We start from the raw sequence: 21,724 nt of genomic DNA, 5'->3' as shown, positions 1-21,724 counted from the left end.
GGCAGCCTCATTTGGTGATAAGCAGTGTAACAATTGTTTGTAGTCATTCTTTGCTGGGGTTGAAGGTGACCAAGAAGATTCCCTTGTTAAATGTGGGAAGTTTAAACGCTCTTGTTGCGGAGGACTGTACCTATATGTTTTTTTTTTCTTCATATGTTTGTTTCTCATCTCTCCTTCTCATCTGTTAACTGTTTTATTTGCCGGCTGTGAATAATCTGAAGTCCCCCCTCGGCTGCCTGGTTGAGCCGTGTTTCCAAAGCTCCACGAAGGTCATTCACTTTCAAGTTGGGGATAGGATGGAAACTGATGATTTGTGTACCATCTTTCTCAGTTTCCTCTTCTGCCCCAAGGTCCCTCTTTCTCCTCCTCAGGTCCAGGTCATTTTGTAGCTTCAGGTCTCTGTTTGATTTACCATTGTCATGCTCTGGTGCTCCTTCAACTAATGGTCCCCCTCTTATATCCTCCTTTGCTCTTATTTTGGTATCATCAGCCAATTCATTGGCCTCCAGGCGGGGATCATGTTTTACTTCTGACTGTGGGTTGGGAGCCAGGCCATGCTCTTGGCTGTCTTGGTTCACTCTCTGAACCTCTACCTGGTTTGCCCCTTGCTGAAGCCCTGCCTTTTCCACCTGCTCTTTCTTCTCAGGTTGTACTACTTTGGCTACTAGGGTTCTAGCACTATGTTTAACCTCTGCTGGCTGTTCCTGCACCTTGTCCTGAGAGTGCACCGGGGCCCCAGCATCTTTGGGCTTATCAATAATTGTTTCTTGATTGAGATGTTCTTTTTTCGGTAGGACTTTGTGCTGGTCCTTTAGTGCACCTTCCTCTTGAGGAACTTGCTTCTGGATAACTGCTTCATGTTGAGGCTGTTTTTTTACGTCTGGGACATCTTGTTTTGAAGCAGGACCCTGAGGTGGATCTGCTTTGGCTTTTTGAGCTCCAGGGGGTCCTACTATCCTCTGAACACCCGGCGGTGTTAATTTCACTTCTCTATCAAGGACGTTTGGATTCTGTCTAGCTTCATGCTTTGGCTCCAGCTGCAGACCTGGCTTACGCTGCTCCTCCACATTTTTAATTTCCACTCCTCCAGCCTTGACTTCTTCTTTACTTCTTGCTAATTCTGGAGCTTGTCCTTCTGGCTTTTCTAAACCAAAACGAAGACAACAAAAACATTTAGGCTTGTTTCACAAACATACAGCAGGCACGTAAAAGGTCACTTCTAATAAATAACAATGAGCTTCTAATTTTGTAAAAACCGTAAACGTCACAAATTAAAAACATGAAATCAAGCAAACGTTCTGAAATGAGGTTCTGGGGTAAACGTTGTTTCGGATTATCTTCCCATCCAATGTTTATTTCTATATTATCCTCAACATTTTTCCTGGATATCTTTCATATGCATTGAAGACACTAATCTAGTTCTTTTCCCCCAAAGCCGCTCTCTTTAGCTGACCACTACTGGAGGTATATATGGTCCATGGTTTCATTATTTAACTATATGGTGTTTTGAGGAATTTTCTATACTTGGCCTGAGAGTCGCCATCTACATATTCTCTCCCTTGTTGTTTTTCTTGCTTCTCTGCCCACCTTGCTGCTCGTCGTCCTCCTCCTTCTGCTGGTGGATTTCCATATGCTGTTCTTTGATCACTTCCAAGAGTTTCTCTTGCTGATCCAGGAGGCGCTTCTGCTGCACCTGCTGCTCTTTGATGACTTGAAGTAAGATTGCGTGATCCAAGATCTCTGCCTTCTCAGCGTCTGAGCAAAAAATAAAACATGCAAGTTGGATATCATTTTTACCCAAAGTGAGGGAGTGTAACATAAGTAACAAACCACCTAGCGTTAGCGAATCTACAATATAATACCGGTACTCCTTGTCTGATGGTGAAAAAAGGACCGTAATAATACATAGTTGCATACGCATTACATACATTTGTTAAAGAGCTAAATACAGTCTCCGCTCAGGTCAGTAAGCTGACTCTAAGGAAGTATTTGGTGGTTTAGTAGCATACCTGGAGGAGAATTAATGTTATAAAAGCAATTATTCAGGGTTTGCCTTCTAGAGTACACTAAGAGAAGTGAAGATTAAGACTACTTCCTATAAAGCGGAAATAAAACACCACTTATTAAGGGGGGACTTGGAATATCACATCACTTCCAGTGGCCAAGAACCACAGATGCAAGAAACAGACAGTTTACATCTCTAATTTCTGACAAAAGCACAGCTTCCCCGTCCGCTGGGCAACGCTGCGCTGCATAAAACAATAGTGTTTTTTCCATTAAAAAATGTGAGCAAATACACGACGTACCACAAGCCCAACAAACTCCATACCAGTGGTCAAACATCTACTATAGTGAAGATAGTGAAACACAGACGTGCACAACGCTGAAGCTCAAATTAACTGTTAATTTATTGGACAGGCAGCGTTCGGGGCTGGTTAATTTGGTTTATCTATACATTTAATGTGCGTATTCTTGATGGACTTGGTTATAGGTTTGGGATTTTGTACTCGTTTTCTTGTGCCTCCCAAGAGTGAGATCAGTCTACCCCTGCTTTAAGCTCGGTTGCTGATAATAAGGCACCACAGGATGGAGGGGTCCTTTCACCGGCAGAAGGCATTCTAATGCAAACAGCTTAATCCCACCACAACGAAAGCTACATTATGCAGGAAGAAAGGCAAGGTAGAAAAGGGGGTTACGGGGAACATAGAAAACTAAAACGTCTTCCTAAAATACGGGGTTAATACTCTAATTGGAAACATTAATGTAAATCCAACTTCATATGGAGAATTAATATGGGCATCTACAGCTAAACATGCATTGTGGAACACAGACAAGCTTACTTTTGGCAAGCCTCCTAAACGCCGCTGTAGGGGTTCCAGGACAGCATGTGGGGAAGGAAAACGTTAGGGTCAGGTCACAATATTGCACATAAAAGCTCTCTGATGGGTTTCTTAAGAGCTCCAAGATTTTTGGGTCTTTCTTCCTTTTCTAAGTCTAAGGTGGACCGGTCTTTCAGGCAAAGAGATTGGGAACAGGATCGTTAACATTCTAATCCAACGCATGGATCATTCCAAACCCTTGTTACAACATGACATCATGCCATTTGAAGCACGAATCTTTTGTGATCCTTGAAAGACTGGTAATGATGAAACTAACTTATTGTTAGTGTCACATGCAGTAAACCAAATCTTTACACCCTCCACCTGGACCAGAATGTGTGAATGGATAGAAATACAGCAGTCATACATATTAAAAGAATAAAAAGTACGGACCATATCAAACCATAACAATACAAGGAAAGAACTATTGTACAGTGATTCAAGTTTAGGATCAGACTTATGATTGGAAGTGGATGCAGGACTGTGATTTTTTGTTTATTCGTGCGTACTCTATTAATATTAACAAGATATTAACCAATATCGCTCTGTGTGGACTGTGTCATGGCGGAAAACATACATGGAGAGGTACCTACCTTCTTGGTTTTCGGCTGCCTTCTGTTCTGCATTGCGTTCATCACGCCCTTCAAGCTCAGCTGCTACTAGGCTTTTCTTTTCACCTGAGGGAAGAAACCAAAAAAAAATATTAAAATCTTAAATATAAGTTATACCAACTGTATTCCACCAATACCGGGAAGAATAAAATAATGCACAGCCAACTGCAGAAGAACAGTGCAGAAAGTCAGTCTATATACACTAGCTAAATACAATCCCATTTAGCTCCACGATAGGTAGCTGCTGCAATAAGATAGTTTATCCCAGCTCTGTAAGACGTTTCACTGCTCTGCGCCTTAAGGATACTCTTTAAAAGGACGCTGTATCCTTACTTTCTTTCAGCTGATTCTCCAGGGCTTTTTCAAGCTCTGCCAGGTCATTCTTCTCCTTCTCTACTATATCTTCTAAGCTCTTTTTGGGATCCAAGGCATCATCGCTATTCTTCACAGCAGAATCTACCTCCTTGTTTAGAGGTTGTTCCTTCTGCTCAGTCTTAATCGGGGCATTATCATCCTTCTCCTCCTTGTGGTCTCCTTCTTTCTGTGGTGGCTGTTGAGGAGCCTGCTCATTCTTTTCCTCTTTGGGTAGAAGAGGCTCTTTCTCCTCGGGTTTAATATCTCCTTTCCCCTGCGCTTCTTTCAAAGCATTGTCTTCCTTGGCTTGTGAGAGCTGCTTCTCGTTGGACTCCTCAAGATCTTTCCGTTCATCCACAGCTTCTTCTTCTCGTGGTACCGGGGGTTCGTGTCTGTGAGCTTCACCAACAGGAACCGCGATATCACCTAATTGGCAAGAAAGAAGCGTGTCAAAGGAAAGTGTGGGAAGAGATAAAACCATTGAGTTGAGGGACAAAAGTGGAGAGGCCAACTATGAAACATACATATTATATATGGGGTGTACAAAAGCAAAGGTATCACAAAACACATGACGCAAAAAAAAAAAAAAAAAAAAGTTGTCCAAGGCAACGGAAAAGGAAACTGAAAGGAAATATAAAAAGTACCAGAAGTAGAGAAAGAAGTGTAAGGTAGCAGTGTAAGGGAAGGTTTCAGTAAAGACTTCTAAACATGTTCTGAGATTGATTCCCAGCTCTTTGAGAGATTAGTATTAGATGGAAGTAGAACTCCTGTTTAAACCACTAGGAACCGTCTGCTCCTGCTGTATGGAATTGCGGTCAAGTGGCAGGTCTGATCACGGACGGCCTATTTTCATCTGGATAGCGCAGGGTTTTAAGTGGCGTTCACAAATAACCCCTTCAAAAATGCTGTAACATTGATAGGCCTTTAAATCATGTCCCCAGCACTAGGTACCTTGATTAGGACGGTCAAGCTGATCCTCCTCCTTTTTCTTCTTGCCTTCTTCCTGCTGGGGTACTTCAATAGGTCCTTTAATCTGGGGTTGTTCCACCTCTGGCTTCTGAGGGGGTAGCTTGGGTTTGTCTATTTCATCGGATGGCTCATCCACCTTAGGTTTATCAACTGCAGAAAGAAGAGTTACAGGGTCTCAGACAAAAGAAAAAGGTTGTTCTCTTGGTACCGAGCGCTGTAGTATCCAAGGACTGCCAGCAGAGGGCAATGCTGAGCTATCCAATCAGATGGACGTGTTTTGCTTACACAACACGCTACATAATACGCAGAACATGTATGTACTCGAGCAAAAGTTAATCAGCACATGCAAAAGTGCCCACACGCCATGAGGATCACCAGCATGTTTTAAACGGCATTAAATATATATCTTATAATGGAGAAGAATAATTATATAGATCGTGAGAACAGGAAGTTAAGACTGCTGCTCCTATGGTATACAAATAAAGTGGGATTATATATACCGTATATATATATATATATATATATATATATATATATATATATATATATATATATATATATATATATATAAATCTATAAATACCACTGCAGAGGTTTATTAAGGTGCTGAATTTAAAAAATCTTTAGAGAAAAGCAAGAAGTTTACTTTAAGCTTTTTTTTGGCTAAAAATAAAATAAAAAAACATCTTTCCGCATTGTGATAAAAATAAGAACTTCAGAGCCTTAAGCGTCAGGGGCCGGGGATAAATATATTAACGAACTACACTTTGTAGGACTCTCAAGCAACCAAAGGCTGCCAGCAGATTTAGGTTTTGGACATCCGTGTCCTACGTAAAATGATCAGGAACACGTTAACGTAAAACGACATCACATAAGACATTTATTGTAACAATAATTAGTAAAAGATACTTTTTTCATTGCTACATTGTATGGAATTTCCAGTTCCCCCCCCCCCGGCCCTTCCTCCCAAGGCTGTGTTTCAAATATAGATATGATTATAGAAAATGGTGATGACAGAGTCCCTTTTAACAGTCAGGGTTGGTAAACAGGACGCAAATGATTGTCCCTTGCGGACACCTCGGAGAGGAGCGACACTTTGCCCTCTCGTTCTCTCCCATACAATGCCAGGAAGCAGCTGGACAGCGCAGATTCCGAACTATAATCATTAAACTTCAGGTCGGGGAAGAGGAGGGCTAGACCCAGAACAATAATCCGAAATAATCCCAAATTACATTTACAATACTCTTCCAAGGATACCCATATTTAGTTTTAAGGTCTTATCTCGCAAAACCAGGAGAAAAAAAAAAAAAGCTCAAAATGACAGGTCTTCTGAAACGGTGTGAAACGCGTCGGAAAGGGGGGCGGTCGACAATATTTTCCACCGGAATTTTCAGAAGAAACAAAAATATACGGAAGTTTTAGCAAATGTTTAAACGGATTTTGGGGGGGAAATATCAATATTAATCTAAACTGTTTCTCATCCCACTCATGGTCTTTGGGACCTTAGAAACTCGCCAGTAGCGAATGTAAAGACGATGAGAGATAACCGAAGGTCTGTTGTGTGCCGTTATATCCTAAAAAGTCCCTACGTCTTTGTCTTGTATGAAGTCTTATCTCTCCTGTGTTCTTCCGCATATCCAGAAGTCTCCCCCAGCTCCATCCCAACTTGAAACGCAGCTGTGATTGGGAGGGGTGTGATGGCAATGTCAAGATTAAATGAAAATACATAAAAAAAAAAAAAACTGAAAAAAGATTGCATTCAATCTACTTTGGGATTTAAAGAATCTTGGAACGTCCCAAACACTCCCCAAACTAACTGCCGATGGAAATTTTATTGTTGACCTTGTGTGTTAAAAATAACTAATTGTAATAAACTTTTAATAAGGCAGAGTTAACTAGGGAGAAAAATGATGGCATTTAATAAAAAATATTATTATTATTATTAAAATATTATTTTTGGAAATAAATTCCCCCAAAATGAGAAATATATGTGCTGTGCCTTCTTTTAGAAAATGTTAAAGGGACAGCCAAACTTGTCACAATCAGGCGCGACCGTCCCTCTTTTTCTTTCAAAAGAATAAAAGTCGGAAGAAAACAAAAAAATCAAAGAGATTGTAAACATAAAGTTATTATAAATAACTTTTTCCAATCCTGGTAATACGTGTGAATGTAAGGGATATGGTTTCACCTATTTATTCTTTTAAGTGCTAGATTATGATGTTATCAGCAACGAAGGTAACAGGAAACAAGTGTCACTTCGTAAAAGGAAATCGGAAGCTTCTATTCCCAGAACAACGGACTGTTTTAGATCAGCATCGTATACAATAGCCCGGCGACCCAATATGACTACCCAGACAACAAAAAAACACGGGAAATCTACAACAAAAGGCTTTATGGGTTTTTTAGTGTCTGTGTCCCTTTTAGCCTTCGATCTGTAATCGGTCATTCTTCTCAACTATTCATTTTCAAACATTAGGGTTACCAACAATCTGTTGTTGTCATGGGCTACACAAAATCAGGATATGCTGCCATTCAAGTGCCTTTCCGGGGTTAAGGAACCGCGGAGGCAGAGTCAGCGGTGGGTCGGTTTGCAGTAGATACGGCAATACCTGATATTTTGGGAAGGTTCTGGTCCAGTTTGATGTCATCATTTTTTAATTCACCAATGTCCTGCCGACCGGATTTGGACTGGGTAGACACAGCCATTGTTGCGTAGGTACTGATCACGAGGATCACCAGGCCTACCCCTAGGATAAACTGCAGGGGGACAAAAAAAATTACAAAATGTCACAGAAAAATATGTAAGACTTGTATATATCGCTAGCAATGTTGTTTAATGAGCAAATTATTTTACCCCGTGCAATCAGGATGACCCAGTGTCTATTAAAGGTCCAGTCCCACCTGAGCAAAACATTCATTGCACTCTTTAGCACGCGCCCCACAAATAAACTTTAGCAGATCGGTAAATTTATTATTTCCTTTGAAGGTACTCTTACAAACCCAGCACAAACTTTTAAAAGATTTTTCCCTGTTTAAATGGAAACAGTGGATCAGCGCCTGCTTTTATGTCACATGACAATTACGCATTCCAGGCAAAAACTATGAAAGAGGACGGGATGTTTTCTACGCCGTCAGCATTCACTAGAAAACTATTTTAGCAAATGTCTCCCAATTTTGCTAATCTCGTGAAATTCAATGAATCATTAAATCCCAGCTGTTCTTCCATATCAGCTCTTCCTCTGCAAACAGGAAGTGGTGTGCAGGAAATGCGATAGCCCTCCTTTCGACTTCCTGCAGATAGCTCCCCCCGGCCTTCAAACTTAACGAGTATATGGTTTTGCCGATCACAGTTGCTTGGGGGGGGGCAAGGAGTTAAAATTACCCAATGCAGCTCCTTCCCCTAAATTCCTGTACCAAGTTCTAATCCCCTGCGAAGTATGTTAAGCCATTCCTGGCCCACAGTCGTAACGTGGTTGGGCTGTGCTGTTCACGACCTGACCCAGATTTCCAAACGCTTCAGTAATGTTTCCCTTTCCTCTGTTTTTCCTGCACGTCCTCCATCCTCAGCTCAGCTGTTCAGGGGTCAGGCCATAGAGAGCAATTTCCATGTCTGACACGCCAAAGCATAGCCTGCCGGGAGATACTCAGTATCTGCCTCCATGTCATAAGCACCTCTCCTTTTGTTGCATAAGACCCTGCTTCTTCTGTGGAATATGACCGCGCTATATAAATCAATAAGTAATAATGATAATATGAGGGGCTCGAGACAATGCACTTGGCGAGAAGGTGCTCTCTTACCATAAAGCTGATACAAAGTGGTAGTTAACTGAACTTTAATATATTTCCAATACACTGCAGATGTATGTTGTGGTTCCTCTCCAATTGTAATCATACACATGTAGGGGTTAGCTAGCCCCAGACAGCCTTTGGTGGGTAGGGAATGGCCAGAGGCAGAAGTGGAGGGGTAGTGAACAAGACTGAACGCAACAGAGACTGACCAGGAGACCCAGGGAAGCAAGACTTTGCCCTGAGACTTCTAGTCAAACATAAAGAGTGCTCGGGTAAAGATGTCCTAATCCCAGATTATTATTATTTATTGTTTTATATAGCGCCATCAAATTCCATATCGCTGTACAAAGGGTAGACTGGACATAACATGTATATAACATAATAATTTGATTTACAGAAACAACAGGCGAGGAGGGCCCTGATCAAAGGAGCTTACGATCTAGATGTGTCAGGCGGTTACTGGCTGTGCATTATTTGTAGTATCAGATTCTGCAGTCTGTACGGTGTGGCTCTATACATATTTGTGATATCGTTTATCTTATATCCCCCTTTGGATGAGGGGGTGAGAAATAAAACGTATGGGTAGATGAGATAAATGAACTGTTAAGTTACTAAAATGTAGTCTAATGTATAAAAGTAAAAGAAAGCTATCACGGAAACGTACAGACTTTGTGTTTATTGTAAAAAATGATGTGAGGCTGCAAACAAAGGCAGGCCGTGTGTCTCATTCATTAATCTGCAGATGTATAGTTTATAGCATATCACCTATTACAATACAGCGGATAGGTAGGGACGGAACAAGCCCCCATATTAAATGCCTACAACAGTATCTCCGTCTTTATTTCTTGGTCAGCAAAAACTTTACGACATCTTTGAAGGTTTTTTTTATGATCTGACTCTTTAGAGCTGGTCCCCAGAGTCTGTCGCTCTTTGAGGCCACCAGCTGATAGCTTTGCAGGCTGCAGTTGGAGACAACTTTAAGATTGATAAGCCATTCACGATTCCCATCACCGCACAGCCCTGTTGCCCTTTTCAACTTCCGTTTGCCTGCGTGGACACTCACTCTGCCTTTTAACTGAGCCAGTCAAGGCGTGGGGGCTTCCTGCCGGTTGTAATTAACAACTCGTTGGCAGAATTATAAGGAGTTGGCGGTCCAGCTGTAACATCTGGACTGCACGGGTCCCAAGACATTTAACTGGCCTCCAGCTCTGCTCCTAAGCAGAAAAAGGGTCCATCGTACGCCCCCACCATCTTGATCTGACCTCCAACTGCAAATCTTTCTTACCGAAATAAACTTAGAAGGAAGAGGCCCACAGCAAGCTGTGGTTAATGTACAGAGTCATGGACCACTGACCTGAGATGAAAGGCCCTTCTTGTGGATCTTCTTGTAGATGAGAGCTGGACAAATGAAGCAGATCAAACTACCCATGGTCGCTCCTGTGACACCAAGTATTGTCTCCACTGGCAACGGGAAGAAAAATAGTATTTTTTTTTTATTTATTATGAATTCTGCTTGATCACAATATATACAGAAATTGAACAGCTTCCAATGTCTGCTCTTCCATTATAATCTTATACCCATAGCTTCTGTCTCTCTATGAAGAAATCATTCAGTTACCCGATTTTCGCAGACCACAGCTGCTCACACAGGCTTGTTTTTTTTCTTTTTGGGTCCAAGTATGCAAAGAGCAACCCCCCCCCAAAAAAAATCATAGGCAAGCGTTGGTTAAAAGAATAAATGTAGGATTTAAAAAATCTAGCTCTGCCTACTTTATCTGATATGCAAATTATCTGCAATCTAGCTAGTCATCTGCATACGAGGCTGCATGGTAATGTAATACAGGAAGAAGATCCATTCCTTTGATCTATACAAAGGCTACAGTTTGCCATTGCCAGTAAAAAAAAAAACCTGGAGTCTTCACACTTGTCTTGGACTTTGTTAGGCAATTGAGGGGACTAATTCACAGCAGAGAACATTGTGCAAACAAATAATACACTTGGTCACGTTATCAAATGAATGCACTTACCATTTGGAATAAGTATTCCTCCCAGCATGGTCCCAAATACCACGGACAAGGTGAGGACCTTAAAGCGCAAAGGGGGCATATACCCACCTGCAGCAAACGTGCCATCCTTTTGTTGCTGAGAAAAAAAAAACGGCAAGGGTCAAGAATTAGGACTTTGTTACAACAGGGTTCACGTAATGCAGGAACTTTCATCCTTTCCAAACTAAACAGCGTCTTATGACATGTGGGTGGGAAGCGAAGAAAGCCTTCGCTCTCCAATATTTCAATGTGTTTCAATGTTGTTGACCTCTGCCCCTTCACCTTTCAGACCTACCCTAGGTCCAGGACCGATATACACCCAGCCCCTTTTAAGCGCACCGCCAGAATGAAAAGTTTCTTTAGGAAGTAGCCCCATTCCATTTTTATTTTTCAATAATTTTATAATTAGTTTTTTTTAAAAAAATCATAATTTTATTTTTAATACATTAAATTAAATAGGTATTGAAGTGAAAAGATACCTAAAAAGGTATCGCATTCTAAGATCCAATGCTTTCTAAGATAAAATAAGGCTGGCTGGTGCTGGTTATGCCATAACAGGGCAGAAACACAAGACTCTGCTCCCCCTCCATGTTAAATTAGTGCTCATTAATGTATATGGAGCAAATACACACAATTCTGCTGAAAATATGAGCCAGTGGTAATATAACACACCTTGTGTGTAATCAGTAATAATATATCAGCAGATTGGGTCCGGTTTCACTCCTGCACCTAAAAGCGTTTTGGGGGCCAACATCACACAATTCTGTGTTACACCCCAGGAGGGGGAGATCACGCCGAGCACTTGGAGGGCTAAACGCGACTGCATCAGGTTCCACGTAGGCTCCTGTGTCTGGTTACAATTCGACACACGCAGAAAGGAGTGTGCCATTTGCTTTTACGTCTCTGTGTCCTATAATCCGACACGTGCTGAGAGAGGAAGCCCGCTTCGTGTATTCCCCTGTGACTCGTTGCAATGTGACATCCAGATGGAAGATCTCTATCATGTGTCTGACAGTTTAATGTCTTCTCTATTCTCTTTTTAATGAAAGATTCCCTGCATGATTCCGGTAGATATGTAAAAACTCAGGAAAAACAAATCAGGCCCCCCCCCTAAAAAAAATCTCTTTTTTATCTCATAAATCTATTTTCGTTATAAAAAAAATTCCACTTTTTTAACATGATCATTTTTACTTTTCTCGTACTCACCTGCTGCTCAAACAGTAGCGTGTTTAGGGCTTGTCGGCAAGGCAAGATCATCATGGGGAAACCAACGGCCACGGACATCATGAAGCCCACCTGGATCATTTCGGTCACCAGGTTAGAGTTAAAATTCACCAGCACGTTTCCGGCAATGGTTTCTGTAAAACTAACGTAGCCGAAGAAGCCAACCTGGGTGGTGGAGGAGACAGAGGATTACATTGACAATCAAATCAGAACTTAGTGCACACCCAGGTCCAACTTGGCAGGACTCATCAGATGAACTTGGTGCTGTTCCTTGACATATGGTACTCCACCAAGCTTAATGGCCAGTCCAGCTGACTTCATATGTAGGGCACATACAAACAGCATGCCTTCATGTCAGTAATAAAACTAGGAATTCAGTAAACGCACCCTTAGGCGTATTATAAATTACAATTAATGAACCTTTGCGTACATTTAAAGTTGCCTTAGAAGCAAAGGAACAAGAACGCGACTTCCATTCTACTGGCGCTAAGATCATAATATATCCCACGGAGGACGCTGCGGTAAAATGCATGGCGGACAGCTTTTTAATCCACTGGTTTATTAATTAAAGACAAATACAATGAAACTTACAGTTATATAAAAGATGGTCACCACGTTCAGGGATGATGCAAAGATGGAGCTCATTATTTTAACAGAGGGCTCGTCCAGTATGTCGTAGGTCGGCAGGACTTGGCTGGGAAGAAGCACAAATCTCAGTGTGAAGGATTAGATAGACCAGATGCAGAAACACATTTTAGATTTTCAAATATTTTCAAATATGGCAGAGCTTACGTGCCATGCCACTTTGTGGCTACCGGCGGGCATACACTTTCTTTACATCTTAAATGGGAACCGTCACCATCATAAAACTAAATTATTTTAGCTGTGATGAGAATTTATCGTATACGACGGATGAACCGATATAACATTTATTAATTTCAGAGGCGCTCATTCGATCCTGTGCCGACATGGAGTGTAGGGGCAGTAAAGCTGCCTCCAAGGCACATACCTCCCAAAAAGTATGAACTCAATGAAAACGCCAGACCACAATATAATTAAGCTTATATAATATTATTATTATATATACAATAATATATCAAGCTCTGTCCTTGGATTTCTAGTTTCCTTACTTTCATATTCACCAATGCACCTTTTCTACATGATAATTATAACATGGCGAGGTCACAGAATTTAATATATAGACTGCGAGCTCTTCTAAGAAAGGCTCCCGCTGGCGTTAAGTTTTGGGCATCATTCCTGCAGTGTAAAGAATTATTTTTTTATTATTATGCCTAAGAGAGGTGTTTTTTGAATGGTATTCGCCGAGTACGCGCTGAATTCTTGCTCTGTTCTATGTATTTACTGGCCAATATTTTACTAGCAGCACCCCAGGAATTCTGTTGACTCCAAGGTCCAGAATTTGATGATGTCATTGACATGAAAACTAAAAATGGTACGCAAAATCCTGGGCATGTAGTCATAGTTACTGGGGTGTCAACGGGCCCTCCTTACTGAGGAGGTGAGATCGAGCAAGATGGCAGATGAAACCAAGTGAAAGATCGTACAAATAAGCATGCGGCTCATGTTCATGGGAACAATGTGGAAATCTCCCTAGTCTATCCTTTAAGCCTATTTTTACAAGCAGTGTTTAGAGAGTGTTGTCAGCAGAACTCCCAGGACGGGGGATACTTAGTAAAAGTGCTGAGAGACAGATGGGCCCCCCGGACTCCCCCGTCTTCTCTCTAAAGCCATAATTATCAAAACAAAGCTCCTCCCGAGCCCGCTGCCGGAGACACACGCAGATATGCTTTCAGAGAACTCGGCATCGCTGAATGAGAATACAGCAGTAACCGCTTTCTGATAAGAGACAGGAGACACACAAACCCCCAAACTAAAGAGAATGTCCCATAACTCAATTCATAGCCTTGGATCTGCTCAGCCTCTAAGTGTCTAAAAGATGCTACGATGTGATCAGAAAATGTATGGTCGATAAACGATTCCGTTGTAAAGCTCCAGGTGTATCGAGTCTAAGAGATGCCACAGGTTTCGTGGGACCGTTGAGCTACTGTTCACGCAAAGCCAAGCCCCGTGAGTTATACAAAAGGACCGTGTTGATTGCATTCCGGCGGTACGACAAAATAGGAATACTTACGACTGGCAGGCAAACGACATGCCAAAGATGGGAATGCAACGGAATATTCCTTCCCAGCGGACGTAACTGACCTGCTGCAGCCACTTCCCGCTGACGAGGCCATGTTTGAAGGAGGAAAGCACTATCTGTGAGAAAGAAGAACAAGATTTAAAAAGATGGGGGATTATAATAATAACCTGTATGTTGGGTTTCCTACTTAATCAGCTGCATTGCTGTTCTATTGTGGCTGTGTTATAGTTGCCTTTTGGGGAATAATAGGAGGGATCAGTCTTAATCACCTAGAGGATCCATCTGACTAATGAAGGTCACGGGGGACAGTCAGCCCAGTTGGGTGTTTGAGTAGAGAATGTGACCTGTGTAGCCCCATCCAAAGGATTTTAATTTGTTTTTCTTAACTTTTTCATCTCGGTTCTGTTGCCCCAAATTGACAACGTTCTAACTCACCACAAACATGAAGACCGTGTAGAACATGAGTGCCATAGCGCTGAACGACTGGATGGAGGCCATCATATTACGCTGGAGGCTGAGCGGAAGGACGATACACAGAGAGACGGCAATCAAGAGGAAAACTCGGAATCCTTCGCTCACCTACAGAACAAAATAGGCATTCAGGGCACCGACCGGATAACAAGATATTGTAGGGCAAAGTTACCAAACCACTGCCCATGGGGAAAATTGTTATTAAAAGCAAAACAGCAGACTCCCAGATGTATAGAAACCCAGTCATTAATCTCATATAGCATCAGCACTTTCTACAGACTCTGACTGTAAGGCAACCATTAATGAAAGAGGACAACCCATCAATACCCATCATATATGAGCGCTAAGCGGCAATCTGAGTCTTAAAGCTGGGCTTAGCAAATAATGCGTATAGTTCTTACCTGAAGACCAAGCAGTCGGGCAAAAAAAGCGGAGCCCAGGTCTCCGATGACGACGTAGAACGCGATGCAGGTACCCAGCATCAATCCAATCATACTGAGAGACAGAGGGGAAGATACAAAAGGTTCTTTCCATTCACAAAGACATTTGAAGAATGACAATCACTAAAATAGCCATTAGAATTAAGTTCTTAACTATTGCATGGACTTTTTCATCTTTAGTCTTGTGACCGTTGGAAATATAGCCATAGAGAGACGTAATAATAAGGTCTGCCCTGTAATTCTACCAGTAAAAACCTTACAGAGGTGTCATGGAGGCGCTTGATACTTTAAGTGCATTTCTATTGCCAGAGACGCTAAGGAGTTTATTCACTAAAGAGTTTGCAGGGCAGTGATGGTTTCCACTCCCTCACTTCACTATTTGCCACGAAGGGCCAACACTGTCAAGTCTCTCTAGCAAGAAGGGATGATCTGGCCCTGCATAATGTGTAATTCAATGGGCGAGGAGACATCGCAATGATTTAACTATGCATATTACAGGGCTATTTGTGCACTAGAAGTTCCCCGGGGGATGGATCTTAAAAAAGGGGGTTTCTTCTGCATTTTGGTTTATGGGTGTCTAGAACGGGTCCTATCTGCTGTTAAAGTCTACGTTTGTACTCCAACATTGTGATCTGCTGCGGAAAAACAGCGTCAATGCACTGCAAGAATAAAACTACCACCGCCGGTATAACAAACCCTTTTCCGGATACTTACCTGGTCTCCACGAGCATTTTCCCGGCTTTTCCGTACGCGTGGAAAGCTGGAGGAAGGAAGGAAACGGCGTTAGCGAGAGCATTCGCCGCGGGGTACGAGTGGGAAAAGAACTTGGCAAGGTGTCTATAATTAGCCAGCCCCGTCATCAACCCAGTTCATTTGATCTCGCGGCGAATTTAATTAACCTGAAACTTGCGGAGATGCTTATGATGGGGATATGATTTCTTTCTGCTGTGTTCTCATGAGCCTTCTTTTTGACCCGTTTAAATAGTCTTAAAGGGGAAATGCAACCTATAAGAGGGGATAACCTGAAGTGATTAAACACGTATAAAACACGCTTAGGGGGTGTTTATTTCATTGATGTGCATTGGAAGATTTTAGGCTGCTAATAACCTTCCAACGCAAAGAGGCAATAACACTTTATAAGCGAGATATTATTAGAATAGATAATAAAACCCGGCTCTGACTTCATAATAAAGTTTTCCCCTTTAAACGGTCAACTGTGGATCAGGACATCGTGTTCCAATTTCGAAACGCTACTAAACTTTGAATCATTTTAGGTTATTAACCAAGTTTCATCCTCCAGATTGTAAGTTTGCCTGCAGAGCTGTTTTATATGATGTATTGGTTCGTTTTAGTCTGTCCGTTCTAGTTTCGTCGGACCCTTTAAACGCACGGACAGTAAGAACCCCTGCGGAAAGTGTGAGCTATATCCCGTTAAAAAGGAATTGTCACAAAGGATACCAAAAATTTATTTAATTCACTAGAAACCATCTGTCATCCGCATTATTATTATTATTTTTATCTCACGTTTTTGGTTCTTAGGTGCATCAAGTCTACTTCCTTGAATCTGCCGTTGTGTTTGCAGAATAAAATTGTCTTAGTCTGTCAATTCTCGTCTTGTCATACCTCTTGAATATATATATATATATATATATATATATATATATATATATATATATATAGTATTAAGTTGTTGGTGCCATATAAATAAAAGATAATAATAATAATAATAATAATAATATGGCACTCCTACATAAACTACAAAAGATATGTCATTTTAAGTGAAAAAAAACACAATTAATATGCTAGTAACATTAATATGAATGTTACTAAATGAAAAGCCAGCAACGCAAGGGAGTGCCCTGGATCCATCAATAGCATTTTATCCCAGTTTGTAATGGGACGGGAAAGAAATCTTGCTAAAGCAGATACAGAGGTGACTGTGGGAACATAACAAAGGAAGGGAGTGACGGGGATTATCTTGGGGGCCGCAGGGAGTGTAACCCTGGAAATATACCGTATTGGCTCGAATATAGGCCGCACTTTTTTCCCCCACTTTAAGTTTTTAAAGTGGGGGTGCGGCCTATATTCGGGGTCTAGCGCCCGACGCCCGGGACATGCAGTCCCGGGCGCCGGGCAGGCAGCGGGGTTAAGATACAGATCCCCCGCAGCGGTGCAGGGGACCTGCATCCTTCTCCCCGATACGCTCAGACATTCTCCCCTGCCAGCACTTCCCACGGGGGGGGTGCCGGCACGGGAGGTTATCTAAGCGTTTTACCTCTGCCCACCCCCGACTTACCGGAGCAGACTCCCGGGTGTCTTGCGGGGCCGGCGGGAGACATTTACGCAATACGCAAATGCAACTTCCGGTAACGGTACCGGAAGTTGCATACGCGTATTGCGTAGATGTCCCTCGCCGGCCCTGAAGACACCCGGGAGTCTGCTCCGGTAAGTCGAGGAGGGGGGGCAGAGGAGGACAGCGGCAGCGTATCGCGGGGAGGGAGGACAGCGGCAGCGTATCGCGGGGAGGGAGGGCAGCGGCAGCGTATCGCGGGGAGGGAGGGCAGCGGCAGCGTATCGCGGGGAGGGAGGACAGCGGCAGCGTATCGCGGGGAGGGAGGACAGCGGCAGCGTATCGCGGGGAGGGAGGACAGCGGCAGCGTATCGCGGGGAGGGAGGGCAGCGGATCGCGGGGAGGGAGGGCAGCGGATCTCGGGGAGGGAGGGCAGCGGATCTCGGGGAGGGAGCGCAGCGGATTGCGGGGAGGGAGGACAGCGGCAGCGTATCGCGGGGAGGGAGGACAGCGGCAGCGTATCGCGGGGAGGGAGGACAGCGGCAGCGTATCGCGGGGAGGGAGGACAGTGGCAGCATGTCTCGGGGAGGGAGGACAGTGGCAGCATGTTTTTTTTGGTGCTTTTTTAAAGAAAAAAAACTTTTTCTTTAAAAATGCACCAAACTTTTAGGGTGCGGCCTATATACGGGGGCGGCCTATATCCGAGCCAATACGGTAAGTGTTGCTTTAAATGGTGTTGAGGTTAAGAATTGATGTTGGAATATGGAACAAAAGTTATTGCTGGAAAGGGTGAGATCGGAGACCGTAGAGACCAGAAATACCGCTGAGACTTGTGAAGGAGAAGGGAATGGAAAGTTTGAGACTTTGTGGATGTACACCAATACACTGATCCATATGTCTACACACACACACACATTATATATATATATATATATATATATATATATATATATAATATAGATATATATATCTATATATAGATATAGATATATAGATATATATATATGTGTGTGTGTGTGTGTAAGCATTTCTTGTATGTAAGAAACATGTGTATGTAAGAAACATGTGTAGACCAGTTTCTTTTTATGAGCATCTTGGGATTGGCTGCTCTGATTTAATGAAAGAGAATTACGAACTAAATTCACTTACAATTTGTCCTATAAAAAAAATCACCGTGAGAACAATTTCACAGGGAAGGTCATGTAAGGCTCTGTTATGTGAACAACGAAGAAAAATATCATATCCACATTCCCTCGTTCCCAGGGCCAATAAGAACCCAAATGTTATTATTACCAAGGTCCTAATCTGGTACTGGCTGGGACATGGCAGGTATAGCAGTAATTAAATGCCTAACCACAAGGTAGTTTGTTCAGTACGATAGAAGATGAGGAATTAAGAGAAGGGAGATAATGTGGCATAAGGTGGCCAAGTTACTACGTCTCATCAATTTTCTGGCCATGACATTTTCTGCCACTCCCACCCTTTCAATGGCTGCCTGAACCGATCAACAACAATCAGCAACTTAACAGGAGAGAGAACTGAATGAAGAGGAAAAATAATGAAGACCCTGGGAACAGAAAGTTAAAATAGCAGCTCCTGTGGTATACCCACAGGGTGAGTTTATAACACAGACTATTCATTTTACCCCGTAAAATTTACGATGCACTCTTTACACACGGGAAATTAACGGGACCGTTTATATGTTGCATGGAGTGGTTTCTATAGTTGTATGATCAAGTGCAGGCACAGTCAACCAGAAACTCTCCAGCAAGAACCATGAGTCTCATCCAGCCCAAGAATCACAGGGGATGGAATTGAAAAGAAGCTGGAGAGCCACTTGTTGACTAGCCACGGGCTAACTCCTCCGAACGTATTGTAGTTCTCACCAAGGCCAGCATACGTCCGTCTCTTGCTGACACTGGCCGATTTCACCAGGAACATGCAGGACTGATGGGTCATCCAGCAACACAGCATGAGCAGTAAACTGCCCAGGAGAATCCCGCACTGTATGGATCAAAAAATAAAGAGATCTGAAGACACAAACAAAACAATGACTACATTTACACATTAAAGGTCATTTTATTTGATACCCTGAAAGATTATGTCCCTAGCCAAATAGTTCTTAGTTCTACAATTCATACACGCCAAGCATACATAATTAATCACACTTATTACATGTCAGGGAAAAAAATGACTAGCCATTTAATGCAGTTAACGACTATGATTGTTCTTGGAAATTTAGGAAATATATGTTTTATTGTGCAGGGACCTCCTTGCTTGTTGTTATTTGAATTGTTATGTTAGTACTTGTTATATATTTATAATTATTATTATTTATTTACCGCGCTATATAAAATAAATATCCATGTTATAATTGCCCAAACATGCGATTGATAGTAACAAAAACGTTTATACATATCTGGACCCATTGCACAGCGCTACGGAATATGATGGCGCTATAAAAAGCATTAAATAATAATAATAATAATGAAGAAGATCCAGACAGCGTCACAGACTCACCTGCTTGAAACAGAACGGCATTGTTAAAACGCTGACTCCTACTATGCTGTTCACTATATTCATGATAAGTCCCCAGGTTGAAGTTGCCATGTTTGTGTTTACGAAGCTCGACGTCAAAATATATTTATATATATTATAATCTTATACTACAAAGATATAAAATGCACAAAAATAATTTGCTTTGTTGATAAGTCCTTGGAATTTAAAATAAACCTTTCACAAGAACAGTCGGGAGGAAAAATAAACAGGACGGAACGGAAACACTCAAGTTTGGAATATCTGTCAAAAACAGATCTCTAGAAAAAGAAAAGTTTATAAAATACGGAGTGTTTTTCTGTAAATATATATATAAATTTATATGGATTTATTGAAACCGCAGAACAGAATTAAGTGAATGCAAAAATCACACTTGTCTCTCCGGGGCAAATGGCTGATGGGCGCCTCTGATTTGGGTTCACAATAATTCTTATTTAGGGAGACCTACTGGGGCAAAGAACCTGAGGTGATGGCTAACAAAAAAAAAAGGCAAAATTGGTCCAATTTCTCATTCAACCGCAAAACAGAATTCAGGTCATCTGCTTCACTTGCTTGGTTAAAAAAAACTTCATTTTTACACAGAATATGTAAATCTCTGGTCCATACAGTAACTATTAAATTCAACAGAGGAAATTGCCCTTAAATGTAAATAAACTGGACTTTTGAAAAGTCGCTGAGGTAGTTACTCCTCCTGGATACAGCTGAGACCTTCTGTCAGATCAGATAAGAGTAAATACCCTGGGTGGAAGTGACAGGAGGTAAGAAACATGTCCTAGAGGGGTGTCAGTTTCTCAGGAGCAATCAAGAAAAAAACAGTAAAAAAGGCATGAAGAATAAAGTGCCATTAATCCAAAAATAAAGGCCAGATGACGTGTATTTAAGGTGTCTGAGTTATGGGTGACGTGGCGACGAGTACCACAGTATGGCTCAGTACATCCACCAGCCCCGGGAAAAGCAGCTCGTTCGCTGCTGCAACAACCTCTCGGTCTGTTCACGCGATGCAAAAACTAAAAAAAAAGAAAGAAAAAACAGCTCGGTTTTTTAGGTCACCATCGGTGGCTTCTGGACAACCGGACAACCTGACTGCCGCGTACTTCCGGGTTACTATTCCGCCAACCGTATCCAGGAAACTGTACTCACCAACGATAGTGAGTCGTGTACAGAGAGGCCGGAAGCTACTTTGCCTCTCAGGTGATCTGAGCGCAGCGACATCAGGCGGCCGGGAGTGATAGCTACAGGTGGTGTGCTGATTACAAAACGAATATGGCGGAACAGGTATAATTGGGATGTTTCTCTAGTTTTATGCTCGGTTGTAAAGGCCCCGGGGCACGGATATATTTATTTGCCAATAAACTACCATATAATTTGAGATTATATGATTCTGCTGAGAGAATTAGTCAGACAGTCCGGGGGTTATAATATTAAAGATAATTATTATTTGCATGGTTTGGTACATATTGGGGGAGCTGTTTTTCTTTTTGGTGGTCGCCCATGACCTGTTTTATTTGGTGCTATAGTATGCTATGTTTTTAAATATTTACAAACAAAGTTTTCTGGAAATTTTACCTCAGTTTTGTCACTTAGGCTTGGTGGGTTATGTGAGAAAAGTTGCTAGGGCGAAGCGCTTCACAAGTGGCCTTATTACCACAGCAACCGGTGGAATGACCCACTCAGCAGCAATATTCCTTTGGTTACCATAGTAATAAGTTGCATTTTCAGACTTTGCACCAGAGTCAGTGTGGCATGTCATAAGTGCGGGGTCATGCTTAGTTTATGGCTGCCTGCCTTGGCACAGGTGGCCCCCTAGACGGCTCTGGTTTGAAGACTTGTGGTTCCAACTTAAAGTGTCTTTGCGTGTTTTATTTGTAATTCTGCATGCAGTCAGGGCTTTAGGTGTCATTTACATCCTGACTGGATCCTTATGTTTACAGTGGC

The 21,724-nt window shown here is 42.1% G+C and overlaps 1 protein-coding gene across 2 annotated transcripts; it reads right to left on the bottom strand.

Annotated features, from left to right (window-relative positions):
* Window positions 1-156: 156 nt before the first annotated feature.
* SLC38A10 (solute carrier family 38 member 10) lies at window positions 157-20,449 on the bottom strand. Of its 2 annotated transcripts, XM_053453111.1 has the most exons (17): window positions 19,754-20,449; window positions 19,120-19,237; window positions 15,658-15,703; window positions 14,905-14,998; window positions 14,468-14,611; window positions 14,024-14,148; window positions 12,463-12,565; window positions 11,854-12,036; window positions 10,630-10,744; window positions 9,957-10,063; window positions 7,423-7,570; window positions 4,796-4,963; window positions 3,824-4,270; window positions 3,473-3,556; window positions 2,841-2,864; window positions 1,588-1,755; window positions 157-1,144 (listed from the first exon to the last, which is right to left on the bottom strand). In XM_053453111.1, exons 1-17 carry the CDS (start codon window positions 19,841-19,843, stop codon window positions 165-167), a joined length of 3,144 nt encoding a protein of 1,047 aa, XP_053309086.1. In that variant the 5' UTR covers window positions 19,844-20,449; the 3' UTR covers window positions 157-164. The 2 variants fall into 2 exon arrangements, with proteins under 2 accessions (XP_053309086.1, XP_053309087.1); XM_053453112.1 differs by lacking the exon at window positions 2,841-2,864 and having other exon boundaries at window positions 19,754-20,447.
* Window positions 20,450-21,724: the final 1,275 nt, after the last annotated feature.

The sequence above is a fragment of the Spea bombifrons genome, chromosome 13 (genome assembly GCF_027358695.1).
Source record: "Spea bombifrons isolate aSpeBom1 chromosome 13, aSpeBom1.2.pri, whole genome shotgun sequence".
NCBI classification, from domain to species: domain Eukaryota; kingdom Metazoa; phylum Chordata; class Amphibia; order Anura; family Pelobatidae; genus Spea; species Spea bombifrons.
Note: the sequence above shows the minus strand (reverse complement) of the source record. Positions and strands in the feature narration are given on the sequence as shown.